The sequence below is a fragment of the Callorhinchus milii genome, unplaced genomic scaffold, assembly GCF_018977255.1.
Source record: "Callorhinchus milii isolate IMCB2004 unplaced genomic scaffold, IMCB_Cmil_1.0 Scaffold8, whole genome shotgun sequence".
Taxonomy (NCBI): Eukaryota; Metazoa; Chordata; class Chondrichthyes; order Chimaeriformes; family Callorhinchidae; genus Callorhinchus; species Callorhinchus milii.
Genome location: NW_024704749.1, coordinates 10,016,030 through 10,035,110, shown reverse-complemented (window position 1 = coordinate 10,035,110; position 19,081 = coordinate 10,016,030). Strand labels below are relative to the sequence as shown.

General features: G+C 39.8%; 1 protein-coding gene across 1 annotated transcript in view; it reads right to left on the bottom strand.

Moving 5' to 3' along the window:
- LOC103184058 (probable E3 ubiquitin-protein ligase HECTD4) overlaps positions 1 to 19,081 on the bottom strand; it is a 91,750-nt gene that overhangs the window by 71,251 nt on the left and 1,418 nt on the right. Inside the window, 1 exon segment of the mRNA XM_042337386.1 lies at positions 964 to 1,481. Within this exon segment, the coding sequence (XP_042193320.1) occupies positions 964 to 1,481 (518 nt within the window).

The window sequence follows — 19,081 nt, the reverse complement described above, 5'->3', positions numbered from 1 at the left end:
ATCATGTCCAACACACTCAATCTAGAACATTGAAAGCAGGAGAGAAAGTTTAGTGGGGGAAATCCTTGGTTGCCAGCTGCAGTGGTGGAATGCACAGCCTTGATCTCTTTCAGAAAACAGCTAAGTGGGGTTCAGTGACTCGTGGATTATCTGAGGAAGCAATATTAAACACCCAATTCCCTGTGGAAGGAAGTCTTCCTTAGCAGAGATTCGATTATCAGGAGCAGCCTCTAATACACAGGCTTTCATCCTCCACGACTCAGTCTGAATTGCAGAATTTAGCAAACTATATACCCTATTAGAATAGGAAAAAGGGAGCCTTTTCAGAGGGCCTTATTGAACACCCAGTGCCTTCAAGCCAGGCTACAATTTTCAGGCAGTCCCAAGAACTATAAAGGAGTCAAACTTGTGAAACATTCTGTCTAGCCTCTATCTTTATTACATGTTTAGTGAGTGGAGAGGACAAAGGGTTGAATAATCTGTTTGCTCACTTGGGAGCTTAGGGTAGTCCATTCCAACTCCAGAGTTCTGTGTCATTTTTTTCTATTATGTTGATTTTGAAATAATTATATTATTATTTCTCACTTAACATTGAAGTGAAGTGATGCAATAATGTGGGTTTTATGGTTGGTCAGCCAATGATGGTTTAACATGGGGCATCTTTGTGGTTGGACTTCCATAGTACTTATACTGCAACCAAAACCACGGTGTGACATTCACTGGGTGACATTCACTGGGTGTCTGATAGTATTAAACGTTTAACTCCCATTTCACTCATAAGTCCAAATTATTAGAAAAAACACTACACATGAACCGCTCTCCTTTCCCAATTTTTTTTAGAAATACTATTTTTCTAATCGCTTTTTGTATCACTCAGGCCATGATAAGTGAGTACATGACTGCATCAAAAAGATTCCAAGTTATTATGGTTTAAGACATCCGCTGATTGCCGATTGCTCCTACCTTGCACAGGCAAGGGCCACCAGTGCAGCCGCGGCATTCTCTTTCTGTTTCTGTGGGATGGGATGGTCCGAGGCGGGTGGTTCCTCCAACCAAGAGCAGAGGAGGGCCTCCAGGCCGTTCAGACAGTCACCAGGTTCTTTTGTGAGGCTCAGAGGCTGGCAGTCCCTGAGGCAGTTCAGAAGCACCTCAGCCGTGATGTTACATAGAGACGGGTCTGTTTTACTCTGCGACTGGATCAGAGGGAACACCAGTAAGAGCCCCATGCGAGAGGTGAAGGGAGCCTGCTCAGGCTGTTGTAACAGGCCCTGTCGTTTGAGCAAAGACATGGCTTCCTCGTCGCTGGAGTTCTCGCGCTCATGCTGCTCCTCGAGGGCTAGCTGTCTCTGTGCGTTCCACAGGCCTCGGAGTGCGTTCAGACGGTATTCTAGTAGTCGTGCGTAGGCGTTGCTCTGGTTCCCGCACACAGCACGCAGGCGTTCTGACAGTTCCTCTGGGTTTTTGGTTTCGAATGTCAATATCTGAAAGTCAAAGATTTTCTTTAATACAATGGTGCGACAACTGATCACATGCAGGTTTTCTCCCCCGATTCAGAAGAGTTAAAAAGAGTTAGAAAGAAATGCACTTTCAATAGCATATATTCACACTGAAAATAGACTACAAATGAAGAAAATTATTGATTAATATATCTGACGCATTGTTGGCCAGGACGCCGGAAGCAACTTCTTTCACTTTTCGAATGGTATCCTATATTCAATAGCAACTTTAATATGATCCACCTGAAGAAGATAGATATTCATATTGGGGTAAATACTGGTTTAATGTCTCATCTGAACGGCAATACATAATTTGCTCACTTCTGTGCTGGAGTGCCAGTGTACACTGAGGTTAAGTGCTGAAACACCCTTGCTCACACTCAAAGGTAAGAGTGCAAACAATTAGGGGGGGTTGGGGAAAGCATGGGCTGTATGTTGTGTAATCAAACAATATATTTTGCTTCTCACCTTACATATGATATAGGGAAAGCAAGAGAATGGAGTGAGCCAGTACAATAATGCCCACCAGCAATATCCCACGCACAGGAAGGGTTTACCGTCAAATAACCTGAAAATTTGATGTGGCACATTTAATTGTTCACACTGCTATGCCCAATTGGCTGCTTTGTATACCAAAACTCAAAATAGGTTTCAGACAGTCAAACTAGTCAGGATGAAAAATGGAACAAGCAGTCTGTGCTAATCTTTCCTTATTGCTTCAAGCCCAGTCAACAGCGCGAGAAGCCCCTTTCAAAGCTGATGGAGTGCCCTGCATGTGTAACATATATGGGGAACATGTGGGCTAAAAGCAGTAGCAGATGGACTGAGATAGGATCATAAACCAAAAGAGGTGCAAATGGCTAATCATCTTAATCCAGAGATGGGTGGTGACCAGATAACAAATACAAGCTGCGAGATTCACCTGTCAGTTACATGAATCTCGATATCACTATTCATCAAATCACAAAGCACTCTACCATCCACTAATACCAAAGGGAAATTCAACATCCACATATTAAAAGGCATGCGCCTGGAGTCTGTTGCAAGGCATAACACGGTCGGTTCAGATTTTTAAAAACAATGCTCTCACTCCTCAATTTCTAGCACTGCCTTATAAAAACGCCAAACAAAAATCAAAGTGTTTTCTTTGCAAAACAGCAGCGAGCTCAATTACGCACTGTTATATCTAGGAACAGGAGTAGGCCATTCAGTCCCTCAAGCCTGTTCCGCCATTCGATAATAGAATATCATATATTCTAGATGATACATATATAATCCTTGCATTTGATTTCTAAACAGTGTGGAATAGGGGCGGGGAGTATCTCTAATCCAGTATTTACCCCAATATGAATAAGCAGACAGTAAGCGCGAGGTTGCGTGGCATTCTGCAGCACATTGCCAAGAGTGTATCCAACTTCTGGACCCACGGGATGCCAGGTTTGATGGAGAGGTTTTTCCCCAAAAAATACTGCACAAGAGACTCTTAAAGCTAAGACTGTGAGATTTGATATTGCAGCTTATCACATCTTCGATAAGCGCTTCACAGAATATACTGTAAAGTAAATTGACTGTACATTTTGTCTTCGGAGGGGAAAATTACACAGATTTAATTTGTTTTTAGTAATTTTGTCAGAGATAATTACTATTTATTGAAAGAGATTTATAGCTGCACTCCCATTCAAATGACAAGGTCCAAGACAAATTGACTAAAGCAAAATAGGGATTTATTTTATTACACATCACAGGGGAATAAGAAAAGTAGTTTTTTGTTATAAAAGGGTTCCATCATCCCAACAATGTAATAGGACACGTAATCTGATCAAAATCTACATGACACAATGGGCACAATCCCAACCACTTTAAAGGAACAGGGATCCATACATATTCTTCAGTTGGTCAAGTCAAAGATTTTGCAATAAAATCAAGGACAACTGTACAAATTAATACAAACAACCACTGCTCTTCTTTACATAGGATAATCATGCTTACATTTTACAGAGTCTATCCCTCTCAATTTATTAATTATTAATTACACTGCCAATGGAGAATATATATCAGTCTGGCTCAGTGGTAGCACTCACACCTCTGAGTCAGAACGCTGTGGGTTGAAAGCCCACGTCGAGACTTGTAATCACATAGTCTAAGATGACACTCCAATGCAGTCCTGGGGATATGTTGCATTGTCGGAGATGCCATCGTTCAGATGAGAAGTCAAACTGAGATCTCATCTGCCCATTCGGGTGGAAGTTAAAGATCCAAAGGCACCATTTGAAAAGAGCAAGGAGTTTCTCCCTGTGTTCTGCTGAACAATCCCCCCCAATTGGTCACTCACTGTGGTGTTTCGCCCACAAAATACAGTCAATCCACTTTATAGTAGATCCTATGAAGCACTTGATGACGTGATAAGGTGCTATATCAAATGCAAAACCTATTCCTGTCTATCTGTCTATCTATTTATTATGATTATTATAAACTTTCTGAACAAGGCGCAGATCAGATGCAATACTCTGGCATAACAAAGCCACTTTTTAGGCCCATGTCTCGAAAATATCTTCGGCAATATTTTTATGTCTGACACATTTAATCTTAATTAATTTTTGAAACGAGTCACGGATGGACAGATAAGATTCATAATGCTTTAAAAAAAATCAGGAAGTCACAACATTTTGACTTGGGCGTATTGAATGTTAATGCTGTTCTGTTGTGCCAATTTGGGTCTTCACACCCATCAGCAGACTATTCAAAGAGCCAGCATTTGCCCTTGCTCGCAAACTGCTAACAAGGCAGTAACTGATCACAAATCCAAGAGATATAGTTCTCATCCTAATATATTATTTATTATCCAATAAAGAAAAGTTTGCATTGTAAATGCACTACCAATGCTAATAAAGGAAACAAATCTTGATAAAAATACATTGGGTTGCTTCGGAAAGGACTCCTTTGGGACTTTGTGCAGTCATGAGTACATACTATTCGATTTGGAGACTAATTATCATCTGGACTGCCCTGCCACAGGCTCTCTGGCCTTTTAACCTTAATGTACCACAAAGCTCTCCATACACATTATCCCCATCCATGCAAAGCTCCACTGCTTCCAGTACTTTAAAGAACTGATTTCCAGATCTTTGCCCTGGTCTTGAAATCTTTCCAAGCCTTGCCTCCTGGAATGTAATTTTCTCCAGTCCTATGTTCTAGTTCATACCATCTGTTTATTCTTGCTTCCAATTTAAAACCAAATATAGTCAGTTCCAATAAGACAGTGCAGTTCACAGAAGATTTTTTTCCCCAAAAAATCTCGTTTCTCTGAATGTTTAGTACTCGCATCATTGGGAGCAGCCTGGAAGGTAATCCAACACAATATAAAGCTAAATGAATTGCCTCAGATAACACACGGTGCTACAGCCTTCTCAGCATTTCAAATACAGATTAAATTCAGTTCCTTATAGTCAAGGGACATGATCTCCACTTCCCTGCTTCCTTGACAAGATCAGTGCTCACTATCGACTGATGAGACACAAAAATGGGGAAACCATGAAGATTCTAGGCTTAATGCAGCCAAATTGAAGTAATGTATTTTGGCCATAAAAAATTGTGGCTGGAAAGACAAGTGAAATGGGGAATTTCTGGGAGATGGGGGAGATGAACAAAGAGACTTGGATGCTCTGCTGAACAAATCATGAAAATCTAGTACATAGCTGTAGAGAGAAACTGGTAAGGAAAATGAAATGCTGGGGGTCATTGCTAGATTCATTTAATTTATGATATGGAAAGTAGTACTGAGGTTGTACACAGCACTAGAAAAAACACATTTAAGAGAACTGCATGTAATTTTAGGCACCTTATTATAGGAAGAGCGCAGTATATATATATAATGTAGGTTCAAGAGAACACTCTTGATTGGTGATAGGAAGAAACTAAACTAAGGAGGGACTGCACAGGTTAGGGATTTAGTTTTCGAAAATCACAGCCCAGCTTTCTTTACGTCTCTTTCACTCACAACGCAGATCTCCTCTAGCTCATCTGTCTCTGCTTTCTGCTCTTCAAATTAAGTCTCTGTACTAGACATCTTCACACAATACAGTAGACATAAAGTGATACTGTTCCTCCCTAAGACCAGTCACCCATTGAATTTGCAGTGTGGGAACAGAAAATTGACGCATCTGGGAAATTCATTGTTTATAGTAAACAAGAGTACCGCTTTTACCTCTTGCTATGAACCAAACTGCTGACATCTCCCTGTCAACAAAGAATAGTGAACAGTCTGACACTGTTCAAGAAAACTAATGCATGAAAAAAATAAAATCATCACTCTTGAACTAACACAAGAAGATGCCTGAATACTTAGTGAAACAAATGCTTCAAATGGGTTAAACAGAATAATGGTCTTGACAGAGTTGAATGGGAGTAAGCAGCAGCGCAGCAAACAGCTGCACGGAAAGATAGTGGAAATACACAGTGATAACACCAGCAACACGATGGAGCCAGCTCGGCTTAACCACAAATCTCATGTTGACAGGTGAATTAAAATTTAGCCTCAAGTATGACTGAAGAACCACATTACAGCATAATAGGAGAAAACGGGTCATGAATGCAGAACGTCAACTGGAAGCTAATGGAACCTTGCCTTTAAAATGTCTAACATTTCAAACAAAACCCACTTTTTTAAAAAAAAAATTAGATCCCACTTGTTCTACACAAACTAAATTCTTCTTCCAGATGAGAAGTTAACCAAGGTCCCCTGTTTATGTGGTCTTCAGATGGACGTGAAAGATAATCACAAAAAAAAAGGGAGTTTATCCCACTACATCAGCTAACAGTCCTCCAGGGCAAAAATAGTCATTCATCACTACAACTGGCCTCAATGCATCTAGGAGAGGGAAGAGAGAAATTATCCAGTTACTCTCTGACATATGTGCAGTACACCTGTTGGTGTGACCTCGCTGAGCGGAAAACGCTTATCACATTTGCTTACAAAGACAGAAACGCTTTGAGACATCCTCCTGGACATGTAAGTCACTATACCAAATGTAAGAATTATTATCATACGAAGCAAAAATATGTCATAGTAATAGGTTGAAGCTGGTGTCATCTTACCTTGAGTAAATTGCGGCAGGTAAATTCTAAAAAGCTTGCAGAAAAAATTCACCCTAAGCAGAATATACTTCTGACCTGTCCTCAGTACTCAAATATGATAGTCTCTCTGTCCAGAGACCAATCAACTTTTTTTGCTAACTCAGGACCTTGTAAAACCAGATGGATTTCATGGGAAGTTTTTTAATTCTGAATTCATAAACTGATATACATCTGGGGAGAACTGATTTGACCTCTGGCTTGTACTTAGTTATTTGATCTTAGTAGGTCTGAGGTCAGAATCCACAAGACAGGAAAAAGGATATAGCAACACACATATACACACACACGCGTGCGTGTAAGTATACAACCAGCACAGATTCTAATAATAATAATAATCCTTGCATTTGATATAGTGCTTTTCACGTCGGGAGGACGTCCCAAAGCGCTTCACAGAACACACTGTAAAGTGAATTGACTGTATATTTGTGGGCGGACGCGGCAGCCAATTGCGCACAGCAATGTCCCACAAACAGTCGTAGATTGAAAATGACCAATTTATTATTGTTTTGGGGTTTTTTGGAGGGATTATTATTAGGCTCTGTGTGGAATAAGGAAACTTGCCCAAGGTTTCGCCCTCTGCCTGGAGTTGAACTCAGGTCTCTCACTTGCAAAGCGAGTGCTCTAACCACTGAGCTACAGGACTCCATGAGTAACCTTTTAAACGTGAATATCTTACCCAATAATGGTTAAGTTAAAAGAACTAAATTACCTGGATTAATTTTGAATCACAGCAGGTTAACCGCCCAGCTAACAACTAAAGGCTGCAGAAACATTTTATTGTTAATTCTACAGCATCAGCAGGTGTCTGTTAGGCAGGATATGAACAGACAGATTGTGTAAAACAGGACTGGTTAGGTCTACGGGTTAACAGGCTGATTCAATTTTCTTAAGGTAGCAGCCAAACAGATTCAGCGCTAATCTTAATGTTCCAAATGTTCCACATGTTGGCCTGGCTCATTTGGTAGCACTCTCGTTTCTGAGTCAGAGGTTGTGGGTTCAAGCCCCACATTGGGACTTTGAACTCTTGGGCCTAGGCTGACACTCCAGCTCAGTGCTGGGGAAAGTGTTGCACTTTTTTAATGTTATATGCTCTGGTGTATGAAAGTTAGAGGGTGAAGGCGGATGGGGATACGATACAGAAGTGGGATTGAAAGAACAGTTTGCTTTGAGAGCCAGTCCAGTCTTGATGGGTCGAATGGCTTCCTTGTACACTGTAAATTTCTATGTGGGAGTGCAGCAAGGGAGACATTAGAGACATCTAGTCTTGACATGCTAACAAAGGTTTCGAGTGCACTGGGCATGAAAAGAGGAGATAGTTATAAGCAGCCAATGTTCCAGAGATGGAAAAAGACAGTCTTGGGCATATTCCACAATGTGATGGATGTCGCAGCAGGGATTTTTCCATTCAGTCACGCTAACAATTTCAGGTCAGGACGTCACGGAATAATGAACTAGTTTATTGACTGGCCTAAACACCACTGTAAAAACTGCTGCCATTCCAGTCAGTTCCAATCTTTGCAGGATCAGATGCTTCACTCGAGGGCTGAACAAACAGAGGTGAGGGGTTGGACACCCCAGACAACAGAACAAGGATGATCCAAGAAGGAGGTATAGAAAATTATAAAACACATTTTCTTTTTGGAACTTTACAAAACCAAAGCAGTAAACTACACAGCTTGCAGCACCCAATCCCTACCATTTCCGTAATTGCCTCACAGCCCTGCACAGCTTCTCAGTTGGATAAATAAATGCCAAAGGAGAAGTTGACAATCAGTTGTAGCTTAAAACTGTCCCTTCCTACCCTTCTCACGTCACAATTTTTTCAATCATACATCACTTTCCTGCGCCCAATGCACTGCTCACACAATGATGTGGCGAGTAGATTCAGACAACAACGATTTACATTTGAAGTTCTTTCACATCACAAGGCTATTTCGAAGTGCTTCGCACAGCTGACTGGGCACCCGAACGGGTATGGGGAAAGATGTCTGAAAGTGTTAAGTTTTAAAAGGGGGGAGTGAGGAAGAGGGATACAGGATTTTTTTCGTGAAAATGGGGGCAGAATGGCTGAAATTATCACAAGCATGAGCTGAAATTGAACAGAATTCATCAGCCATGGAGAGAGTGGATTTCTATGGGTTAAAATGGGAGCAATATGGAATATATCACCAATTATTGAGTTTACAAGCAATTAGTCTCCGCAGTCATTTTAATTCCTAGCAACAAAATGGCTTAAAAAGGATGCCAAACCTATCCTCCAGTTTGACATTTTCACTATCTGAAAAACAAAACTGTGTCGTTGCTTTAGAATTTTGCAAAACACTGAATTTCTTCTGGTCGAGACTGGCTGATAACAGAGGCAGCAATCCGTAAATCTTCGAATAACTTTAAAAAATGCATTTGAATTTTATTGTTTGAAAATCGAGTTCCGTGGATTACAGTACTTTAGTTTGTTTAAATTTTATGCAAGGGTTATTATTATTATATGTAGAATTGACAGCAATCGGCACATGGATAAAAATGTCATTAATATCTCATTACCACCCTCTATTTGGCTCAAAGAAATCAGATTTTCAGACAGGAATGCTCACCAGAGGTTCTAAATGTTCCAGGACAACCGTTAAGAAATGAATTTCACTTGTACATTCAATTCCATCACTTCCAATTTATAAAACAGAAACCACACATTTGTGGATAAATATCTCAATAACAACAACAAAATTACACTTGTAACACGACTTTCACGTCAGGAGGACGTCCCAAGGTGCTGGACAGTCAAGAGTTTCGGACCTGAGCTGGGGGTCGGGATTGGGGAGGTGGGGGGGAGGGGGGGAAGCAGGGTGATCAAAAGCACGGTTGAAGAGGAGGGTCTTGAGATGGGGCTTGAAGGAGTCAAGGAAGGGGGCGAGGTGGAGGGACTGCGGGATGGAACTCCCGCAGGGTGGGGCAGAATGGTAGATTTTTACGTCTTCTAGATGTCTCAGAGCGCTTCATAGAATATACTGTAAAGTGAATTCACTGTATATTTGATGTTGAAACGTTGCAGCCAGTTGCAGCCAATTGCGCATAGCAGTGTCCAACAAACAGTCGTGGATCAATATACAGACATTAGGACAATACTGATTGGAATGGTATGCACCATTATACTGTATCTTTGGCAAATGTGCTGAGCAACATCTTGCATTGCTCAGTGGACCGACCTCCGCTCAGCCTGCTCCATATCCACTATCGGGGGTCAGGCCTTCAGCCTCTCTGCCCTCACTCTTTGGAACTCCATCCTAGTCCCTTCTCCTCGCTCCCACCCTTGCCTCCTTCAAGGCACATCTCATAGCCCTCGTGTTCGACTGCGCCTTGGGATACCCGCCTATCCCTATCCTCCATCCCTCCTGATCCCAACTCCTATTGGTGTCCAAATCCCTGACTATCCAACACCTTGAGATGTCCTCTCAATGTGAAAGGCGCTATACAAATGTAATCTGTTGTTGCATTGAACTTGCGCCAAAAATTCACTTTTCCAAATTGGCTAACTGGCTGTAAATATTTTGTCAAAATTGGCAAATACTTCAGTACTAATAAATAACGGATTAAAATGGGTAAATTTCATGCGCACCAACCAGAAAGGAGCACTGTGTACCTCCCATCAGGTGACAGACAGTGAAACCTATCCAAGCAGAAACAGAACTCAAGAGCATTTGCTTTTTGCACATCCTTTGCATTTACAGCATTAATATTTCTTCAGAGCCTTGCAGATCTTATGAAACAGATTCCTGAGCAACTCTGTTCAGAATCGATACTACAACAACAACAACTTACAATTATATAGTGTCCTTCACACGGGTTAGGGTCCCGGAGCTATTGCTTTCTATACTAAACTTTTAGGAATACTGACAATTTTCTGAGAGGAACAAATCATTTGAGACAAACCGAGTTCCCCACTGGAAAGAATAAGTCAGCAACTCAAATTATTTACAGCAAGTTACTTGATTATTCAATTGAGAAGTGAAATTGAAATGGTTCACACAAATCAAAGCAGGCAAATCATGTCCATTATTAAAAAAAAGGCCTCCACATATTTCTGCTGGCTAATTTAATCACAAGTTTAGGGAAATGATTCGTAATGCTAGTGTGGTAACAACACATTTGTCCATTTTTCTCCACCACTATGAAGAGAAGTTATGCTCGAATACAGTTCCACAAGCATCAGCTTCCCACCAGTACCTCGCCCATGTAGATATTCTTCACCTAAATGCAAACTGTGAGTCAGCAAACCGTAGGAGGCATCAAAGCAAGTCCATCCAGTTCTCAGTCAACACCCAGCACATGCAGGTTGAAAAGGGAGTCATTGCAACAGGAGTCATTGCTCATGAAAGGGAAAGAGATCACAACCAATTGTTCTCCTCTCCAGCCCGGGTACTGAGAGGGCAATTATAGTACAGATTCACTGTCACAGCCCAGGTTAGCTACCTCTGAACGGAGCAGGGAATGGACCAGAGACCTTCCCAGTCTGTACAACACCAACCATTTATCCTTTGAGTCTCCTTGTCATTTGCAGTTGGAGAACAATGCAAAATTCAAGCTTCCCTGCATCCAAGCCACTTAATTACAGCTCATCTCAAAACACCAAAACAGCGTGAATTAAAACAACGACCGATGCCCTTTGAGGATCCTCAGTCAGATTGATTTGGACTTCCAACCCAAGATACCCCCCCGAGTCTCAAACTGCCAACAATCCTGTCTGCTGCTCTCATCTCGCTAGGCTGTTCTAAACATATTTCAATTAATCTCCCCTCCAGATCTCAAATAATTTTCCAACCTTCGGTTTTCTGGTTCCCCACAGTATTGAGACCAGCTTCTAAAATTAAAATACTTATTTAAGATCACACAGCGAATAAGGTCTGCAGGATTTCTTGAAAATATTGCACCCCGCACCCCAATTAAACGAGCGGTTGGGTTTTCTGTGTGTGTGACTTTGCTTTTCACCTTACCTCATTTAAATCCATCACCTTGGTCAACCCGTCCACACTACCGTACCTTCATTTGTGTACTATACGCTAAATATGCATGGATTTAAAACAGCCTTGGAATACATCTCCAGGCTGTAGCATCCACGACGTGAAAGGCGCTCTATAAATGGAATCTTGTTGTTGTAAGTAAGTGGTTTGTGTATTTAGTGAATGCTGGTTGAATATAGCAACTATCATAGCTTGTTCATGAGTTTTTCCAGTCGATGTGCATTTTAGGAAATGTACAGAAGTGGTCAGTTTTATAACTGCAATATTGAATGTTCCTTCTCCCTTACCATGAGCATTCTGTAGTGACTGCATTTATAAACTTGGTTTTTAAAATGTTTACTGAAGTGAGTTTAATAGCTTAGAAATTCGTTACACAGTAACTAAAAGAATAGTTATTGAGAAATGCTTTGAGCTGTTCCAGAATGTCATGGGGTGCGGAGGGTTTGAGCAAAACCTGTTCCAAATGATTTTGATAATGACAGGTTTAAATGTTTATGGGATGTAGCATTTCCCTCCTAAGGGCTGTCTGCTGAAAGATGAAGAAATGCATATTTCAGATTTATTTTGGCTTCATCTGTATGTTATGTCATCACCACAGTGTGCTTTATTACTGTTTTCTTTGCTGTCTGCAATTCCTTCCAATAAATAAAGCAGAATTGGGGGTAATAATCCTCCAAAAAACAAAATTTGTTCACTCAATCCACGAATGTTTATGTGACATTGCTGTGTGCAATTGGCTGTCTTGTTTCACGCACAATAGCTTACGATACACTTTACAGTATATTCTGTGAAGTGCTTTGAGACATATCAGTGACTTGATGAGGCACATTATATGCATTGCAAATATTATATTACATTTTGGTCATCTTCCAGCTACTTGGGTGGATATTACTTTCCATAGTATTGTTTTAAAGTCTGTACAATGTCATGATTGGGGCAGGGATCAGACCAGTACATTCTGATAGCTGTAGCTTTCACTACCTAAATTTTCATGCAGAAATAGCAATTTCACCAGACATGGGCGAACTTCCCAGATGTTTGAGGTCCTGATGTAAGTTGTATGTAGTTCCAAAAAAGTATTTATATAAAGCCCAGTGTATTTGTAGGTGAAATACAGCTGATTCCAATGCTGACAATCTTGCTAATTTAATCTGTATAGATTCAAGTAGAATTGCATAGAATCTACAGCAATGAAATAAGCTGTTCAGCCCAACTGTGCCAGTGTTTATCTTCCACGCGCCCTGAACCCTAACCTTCGCTATTCCTTTCTCTTTCACGTGAGGTTGAAATGACCCATCAGTCAGCCTTATAAAGAGCAATTTTGGGGAAGAAATATCACCTTGGAGTATTAATATACAAGTGACAATCAGTAGTTATCAAATCACTACCTGTTTGCAGCTCCCAATGGCCCAAGAATCCAAGTTACAATTTCCTCAGAGCAGGTGTACAAGTATTTTCAAAGCCTTTTCCAATTAATTTCCCATTGATTATAAAATATTGCACAGTGTCATAGCAGAAAGATCTCATACAAATGGGTCTATACTCATTCATTTAGAGATGCAAAGTGATGCATGTTTCCAAAGCACAAGCTATTGAATTTTGGCACAGACCAATAAAATATTAATAGCCTTTGTCAAAAATAGAAATTAAGTACTTGTATTTTTATTGCAGTTTCACATGTAAACATCTCCAAGCACTTAATAGGTAATTACTGCCAAGTGCAATGGCAGGTCATCTTAGTGGGATATTGCTGGTACAAATGGAATTCTCTAATAGCCATGAGACAAATGACCAATTAATCTGCAGATTGCTGGTCAGCACTATGTGATCTTTAATATCCATTTAAACTGTTGTTATGGGGCAGTCTCCAAAAGCAAACCCTTCGTCTAACCATGCAACCATCTAAATAGGTGGGAGTGTATGCATTGGAATTGCTAATTCACTGAGGAAGCTCACTTGACTGGTTTGCTACAATTGTCTCTTCCATTTTACCTAGTCAAGTGTTAAACTACTGTATGTGTTAATGCCAAAGTCTAATTTTATGGCAGGATTCATTAGAGTTGTGGCTGTAAATGTTGTCTATTGAAACTGAACAATAACATTTTGAAGAAAATTGAATGGGAATGAATTAAATGTTTACAATGAATCTAACTCAGCAAAGAGTTTTTGGCAGGGAAAGGGGGAAAATAGACTTGACTGTAATTGAATTCAGTTAGATCAATCTCAAGTCTCCTACTTGAGTCATAAATTCTGAGCAACGCAAATATTCTATGTACTAATGCTTCTTTATGAGAGCAGCCAATAAATGGTTGCGAAACCAATTTTAAATAGCTTTGGAAAGACTTTGGATGAAATCATTTCCTAAAAGGCAAACCTGGCACAGTAAGTCTTTCTTTCTTAATAAAAATGTTTATAAGTTTTTGTATGAGGCACTCTAAATGATTACAACAGAGGTTTAAGATGAAGTTTGCCATCTGGAAATTAAACTGTACCTTTTTGTAAATTTTGCTATCCAGAGGTTTCAGGAATTTGTTTGTTCCATTGAGATCTGACAGCTGTCGGTGGAGATGCAGCATAGTCAGCTTGTCAATTTTACACTTGTTTTATTGGCAATTCCAATGATTGTGTGGTGTTTCTCTCCCCCCACCATGGCAAATTCCAGATTTTTTTATTTTTGGTGAGGGGAGGTAGTGTGTTAGAGGAAACAGCCTCCCACCCTCCCCAAGGTTGAGTCACTTTGGTGGTCAAGAAGCTTATGCCTCTTTGTGGTTAGTTAATGGCCATGGGAGTGAGTTCTTGCATTCTGTTGTGGTGTGTACGTTGGGAATATGAGGTACAAAATCATTATTGTTTTGATTCCTAGGGATTTACAGTTTGGCTCAGTTGGAAGCCAACTCAGAAGATTATCTATGGGTCAGAAGATCATGGATTCAAACCTTATAGCGGGACCTGAGTTTATAGTCTAGGTCAGGGTGGGCCAACTGGCCAAACATTCTGCATACCTGTCAACTCTACGGGTTTTCCCTGTGGACTAGGGTGGGAGATTGATGCAAGGAGACATTTATGGCTAAGGACCACATAGTGCATTGTGTTAACATGTTCTATCCTCGTAGTTGCTTTTATTAAATGAGACTTGATTAGGGATTGGTTTGGCAGGTACTCTACTCTTTATTACAGTATAAGGCTCCTTAATCTGCATGGGACATGAAGAGTTTTAAATTGAGCAGTTGCAAGATCTATAAGTGGAGTTAGAGATACATGTGCATAAACTATCTTTTGTCTGTTGAAATGTTCTTTTGACTTGAACCACATTTGTTTTCAGGTCTAAACCTGAGCATTTGAAATGTAATGCTGAGCAGAATCATGAAGATTATTTGTATTAATCTTATTATGAGTGATCAAAACCTGTACACTTTTCTGTGCCAAACAGGATTCCATTATAAATGGGGCAGTTGTGGGGCGGCTGGAGTTCAAGAAGGTGGGAAGGACCTTTAGAAATGTTAAATCATGAGTGATTAATAGTGCCTTGAGAAATATTTTTCTGATCCTTGGTTGGGGGAGCTGTTTTAGTTCATTTATAAATTAAAGTCCACTTGTTCAATATCCAGATGATTGTAGGTGGCCTCTTTCATCATCTTATCACTGTTGCCTATAAACCTCAACAAGCTTTTTTGTAGAAAGTACGGTTGGCAAGTCTTATAAAAATGTGACATCTGAGTAATTCACACAAAAATAGCTCAATGTTATGGGAAGATTTGCTTAATCTAGTGCATTCTTTGATCTTTGTCTAAATTAAGTCAGTACCCATTGTATATTAATGTTTATGCTATAATAATCCTTGGAATTGATACAGCACCTTATCACATTGTTGAAATTTCTCAAAGTGCTTCGCAGAATATACTGTAAAGTGTATTTTGTGGGCAAAATGTGGCAGCCAATTGCACGCAGCAGTGTCTCACCAAAAGTCTTCAATTTATTTTCATCTGAAGGAGTGTTCAGTAACCGGAAGAAATTCCCTTTTTGAATCACGTCACAAATAACATCTGCCTCCAAGACAGATGGGGTCAAATCAATATCGTAGGGATGTTAAGGTGCAACAGTGTAGATCAAAGCTCTCCTAGTATCTCACTGGAATACCTTATCTTGTCGGCCTGAACTGTGAGCTGAAGTTTAGTTAAGTATTTGCTAAATTAAGCAAACCATGAGATTGGGGAAAGAGGAAAAAACCTTGCAAAATGATCATATTTAATGCGTCTGTGGCATCCTCCAATGAGAAAGGAGTCCAAACAGAACTATTACTAATTGAATATTCATTGGATTATGCGTTGGTGCCTAGGAGTTGTTTTATCTAGTCCTAGTGAATTCTGCATCTTGCACAGATTTGAAGATTTAGTGTGTTTCAAGTCCTTATAATTGCACATGCCTGTGTTTATATGAAAAAGTGCATTGCCCACTTAAATCAAGTCTTCTTATCCATTCCACATTAAGCTGGAGATGTGAAATTAACCCAGTAATTAACTTCTCCACCTTGTAATTGAAATGTCTTACTTACAAATAACAAAACCCTTCTTTCCTTTTCCTACACCGAACCCACATCAGTGTTGTGGATGGAGTAGCAAACAACAAATCTTTAGTGGATAATTTTGGTCAAAGGAATTGTTGTTCAATTACTTTTTATGAAAAACACAAAGAACTTATTTTTGCAGATCAACTTCATCTGGTATCTCTGGAATAAGATAGTTTTTATCCGTGTGGCATTGGGCAATGTATTGATTTTATGACTGGGTCAATTATATAGGCTTTCTTCTCAGAATAGCTTAATTTCCAGTGGGGTAATTAGCTTGTGATCTCCAGGCATTGCCATGGTTTAGAATTTATAAGATTTAACAATGAACAACTTTTTAAGTAGGGTTAGGTTTTAACTTGTTAAATCGGATCACAACCAGATGACTTTCACAGCCAGATGTAAACCCCATAGTTACATTATATATTCAGGTTTGATAGTTTTGGAATTAAGGATTCCAGATTTTTTTCATCTGCTTCTTTCTTCAATCCACAACTGTTTGCGAGACACTGCTGTGTGCCGCATTTCGCCCACAAAATATAGTCAATTCACTTTACAGTAAATTCTGTGAAGTGCTTTGAGATGTCTCTGAAGATGTGATAAGGTGCTATAATCAAATGTAAGTATTATTATTCCCCCGCTCCACAAACTCAGGCCAATGGGCAGCTATGGAACTGTATCTCAACCTTGTACCTTGAAAGGACAAACTTTAGCATATTCATTGCTAGAATTGTTTTTCTATCAGAAAAGACCATTAGGAATTCTAGATTCAAGTGCATTTAAATCTTTTTAAAGTGCTGGTGTGCTGTAGACAATTTAACAAAGTGAAACTGCCTTTCTGATGGGAAGAGTGAGCTTTGGAACTTTTTTTGAATCATTGATCTGTGTCTGTATGCTTGCACAAGATTGAGGTAACGTCATGTTGCCCATATGATCAGTTGTGGTTTAGCCACTCCTCAATCACCTTTAGAAATCAAAACGTGTTGTACAGGATTTCAAAGCAATTCGCTTTCATTTATTGTATCCTCTCCATTTAAATGTAGCTACTGACTCGAAAGGTGGCCTTACAGGAGTTTAATTTTAAAATATGTTGCCATGTAGATGAAGCATTGGTGTTTCCTCTTGTACAACTAGGCGTTGATTGAATTTTAAAACTTGCGGTTGCCTTCGGTTACATCAGATTTGTCACAGAAAAAAATATAGGGAGAATTTAATATTTACATCAAGTTTATAGTTCTGTACAATTACACACCCGCATTGTCTAATTTAGGGCAGGATTGTGAACTGTGGGCTGTTACTTTAAGAAATGGACTTCATCCCTGTAATAAATGCATAGTTTCAAGTCTTTGGTTCTGATCCCAGGCTGCTTGTCCCAGAACAGAACACTGACTAGAGATAGACAGCAAATCAAAGACTTCTTTTTGTCTGTTCTCATTTATGGCATAGCTTGTTCTGCAACATATGTGGCGATCTAGTTTTGCTCCTAGTGCAGTTTTTGTGATGGTTGAATTCCAGGAATATAGTTTGAAGTATGAAATACATTGAGAACCATCATACAGTTCCCACTGTATCTTTGATGGAACACTGAAACTGATGTATTTTTATTGTTCTGCAATGTACACACTGGAAATGTACTGTAAACATTTTGTCCACACTGCAATTGTAATGAAACCAGGAATGTATGGTCTTGCCTGTGCAATTTGGAGGAGACGCCAAGGCTGTTTTTTTCAACAGAGAAAAGGGGAAGGTTAGTACAGTACAGATTTGTACATTCCTTTACATAGCTGCGTTGGCAGACTTCTGTGAGCATGATAATGAGAAGAAACATATGTAATTGAATTTAAATCTAGGTGCTTTGCATTCTTTCACAAATCAGAGTGCACAAGAATGCAAATCTCAAACCAGTTCTGCAACCATTTCTCTTTTTGGGGAGAGAATATAATTTTATACTCTTGGATACAGACCACCTCAATTAAGACTTTTTCCAGGGATGCACCAGTTAAGTATTCTGCAAATCATTGAGCAAGTTCAAGGCTGTAAATCTTCTTACACTATCGTTTGAGGAAATGCCCTTTACCTAATTAAAATGTCCAGCCATTTCAAAATGTTTGCAAATCTGTTGTCACTTTCTTAAATTTTTTTATAAAACTTGATGAGTTTATCTGAGATTTTATGATAAACTTTCCTATACAGTGTTGGTAACAAAACCAGAATGTCCTGATGGAGTTCTGCTCTGAGACTGCTGAACCACAAGGGCATGAAGTCATTGTAAGTGGATTTTAATGGGTGAGGCTTTCCAGTCTCCTACTGTTCCAGAGGGCTTCTTTTCTTTACTCTTGAGCATATCTTAATTCCTGAAGCACTACTTTGGAGAGTTTTAAAAACATTTTCCTGCTGAAGAGAGTAAATTCTTTTATTCCCTCTTCATGCAGAGTGAGAAATTGAAATGCCACATGAGGAGTCCCGTAGCTCAGTGGTTAGAGCATTCGCATTGCAAGCGAGACACCTGGTTCAATTCCAGGCAGGGCAACATCTTGGGCAAGTTTCTTTACTCCACACGCCTAACAATAATCCCTCCAAAAAATAAAGCAATAATAAATTGGTCATTTTCAATCCACGACTGTTTGTGGGGACGCTGCTGTGCCCAATTGGCTGCTGCGTTTCGCCCACAAATATACGGTCAATTCACTTTACAGTCTATTCTCTAAAGCGCTTCGAGATGTCGAAGACGTGAAAAGCGCTATATCGCTTGCAAGGATTATTATGAGACGGACCAGCAGAACGTGAAGAATTGGAAAAGTTTTTTGACTGGCTCAAACTCCACAGCTTCTTGGCACTATTTGCATACTGATGGCAGTCACTGTCTTGGATGGGAT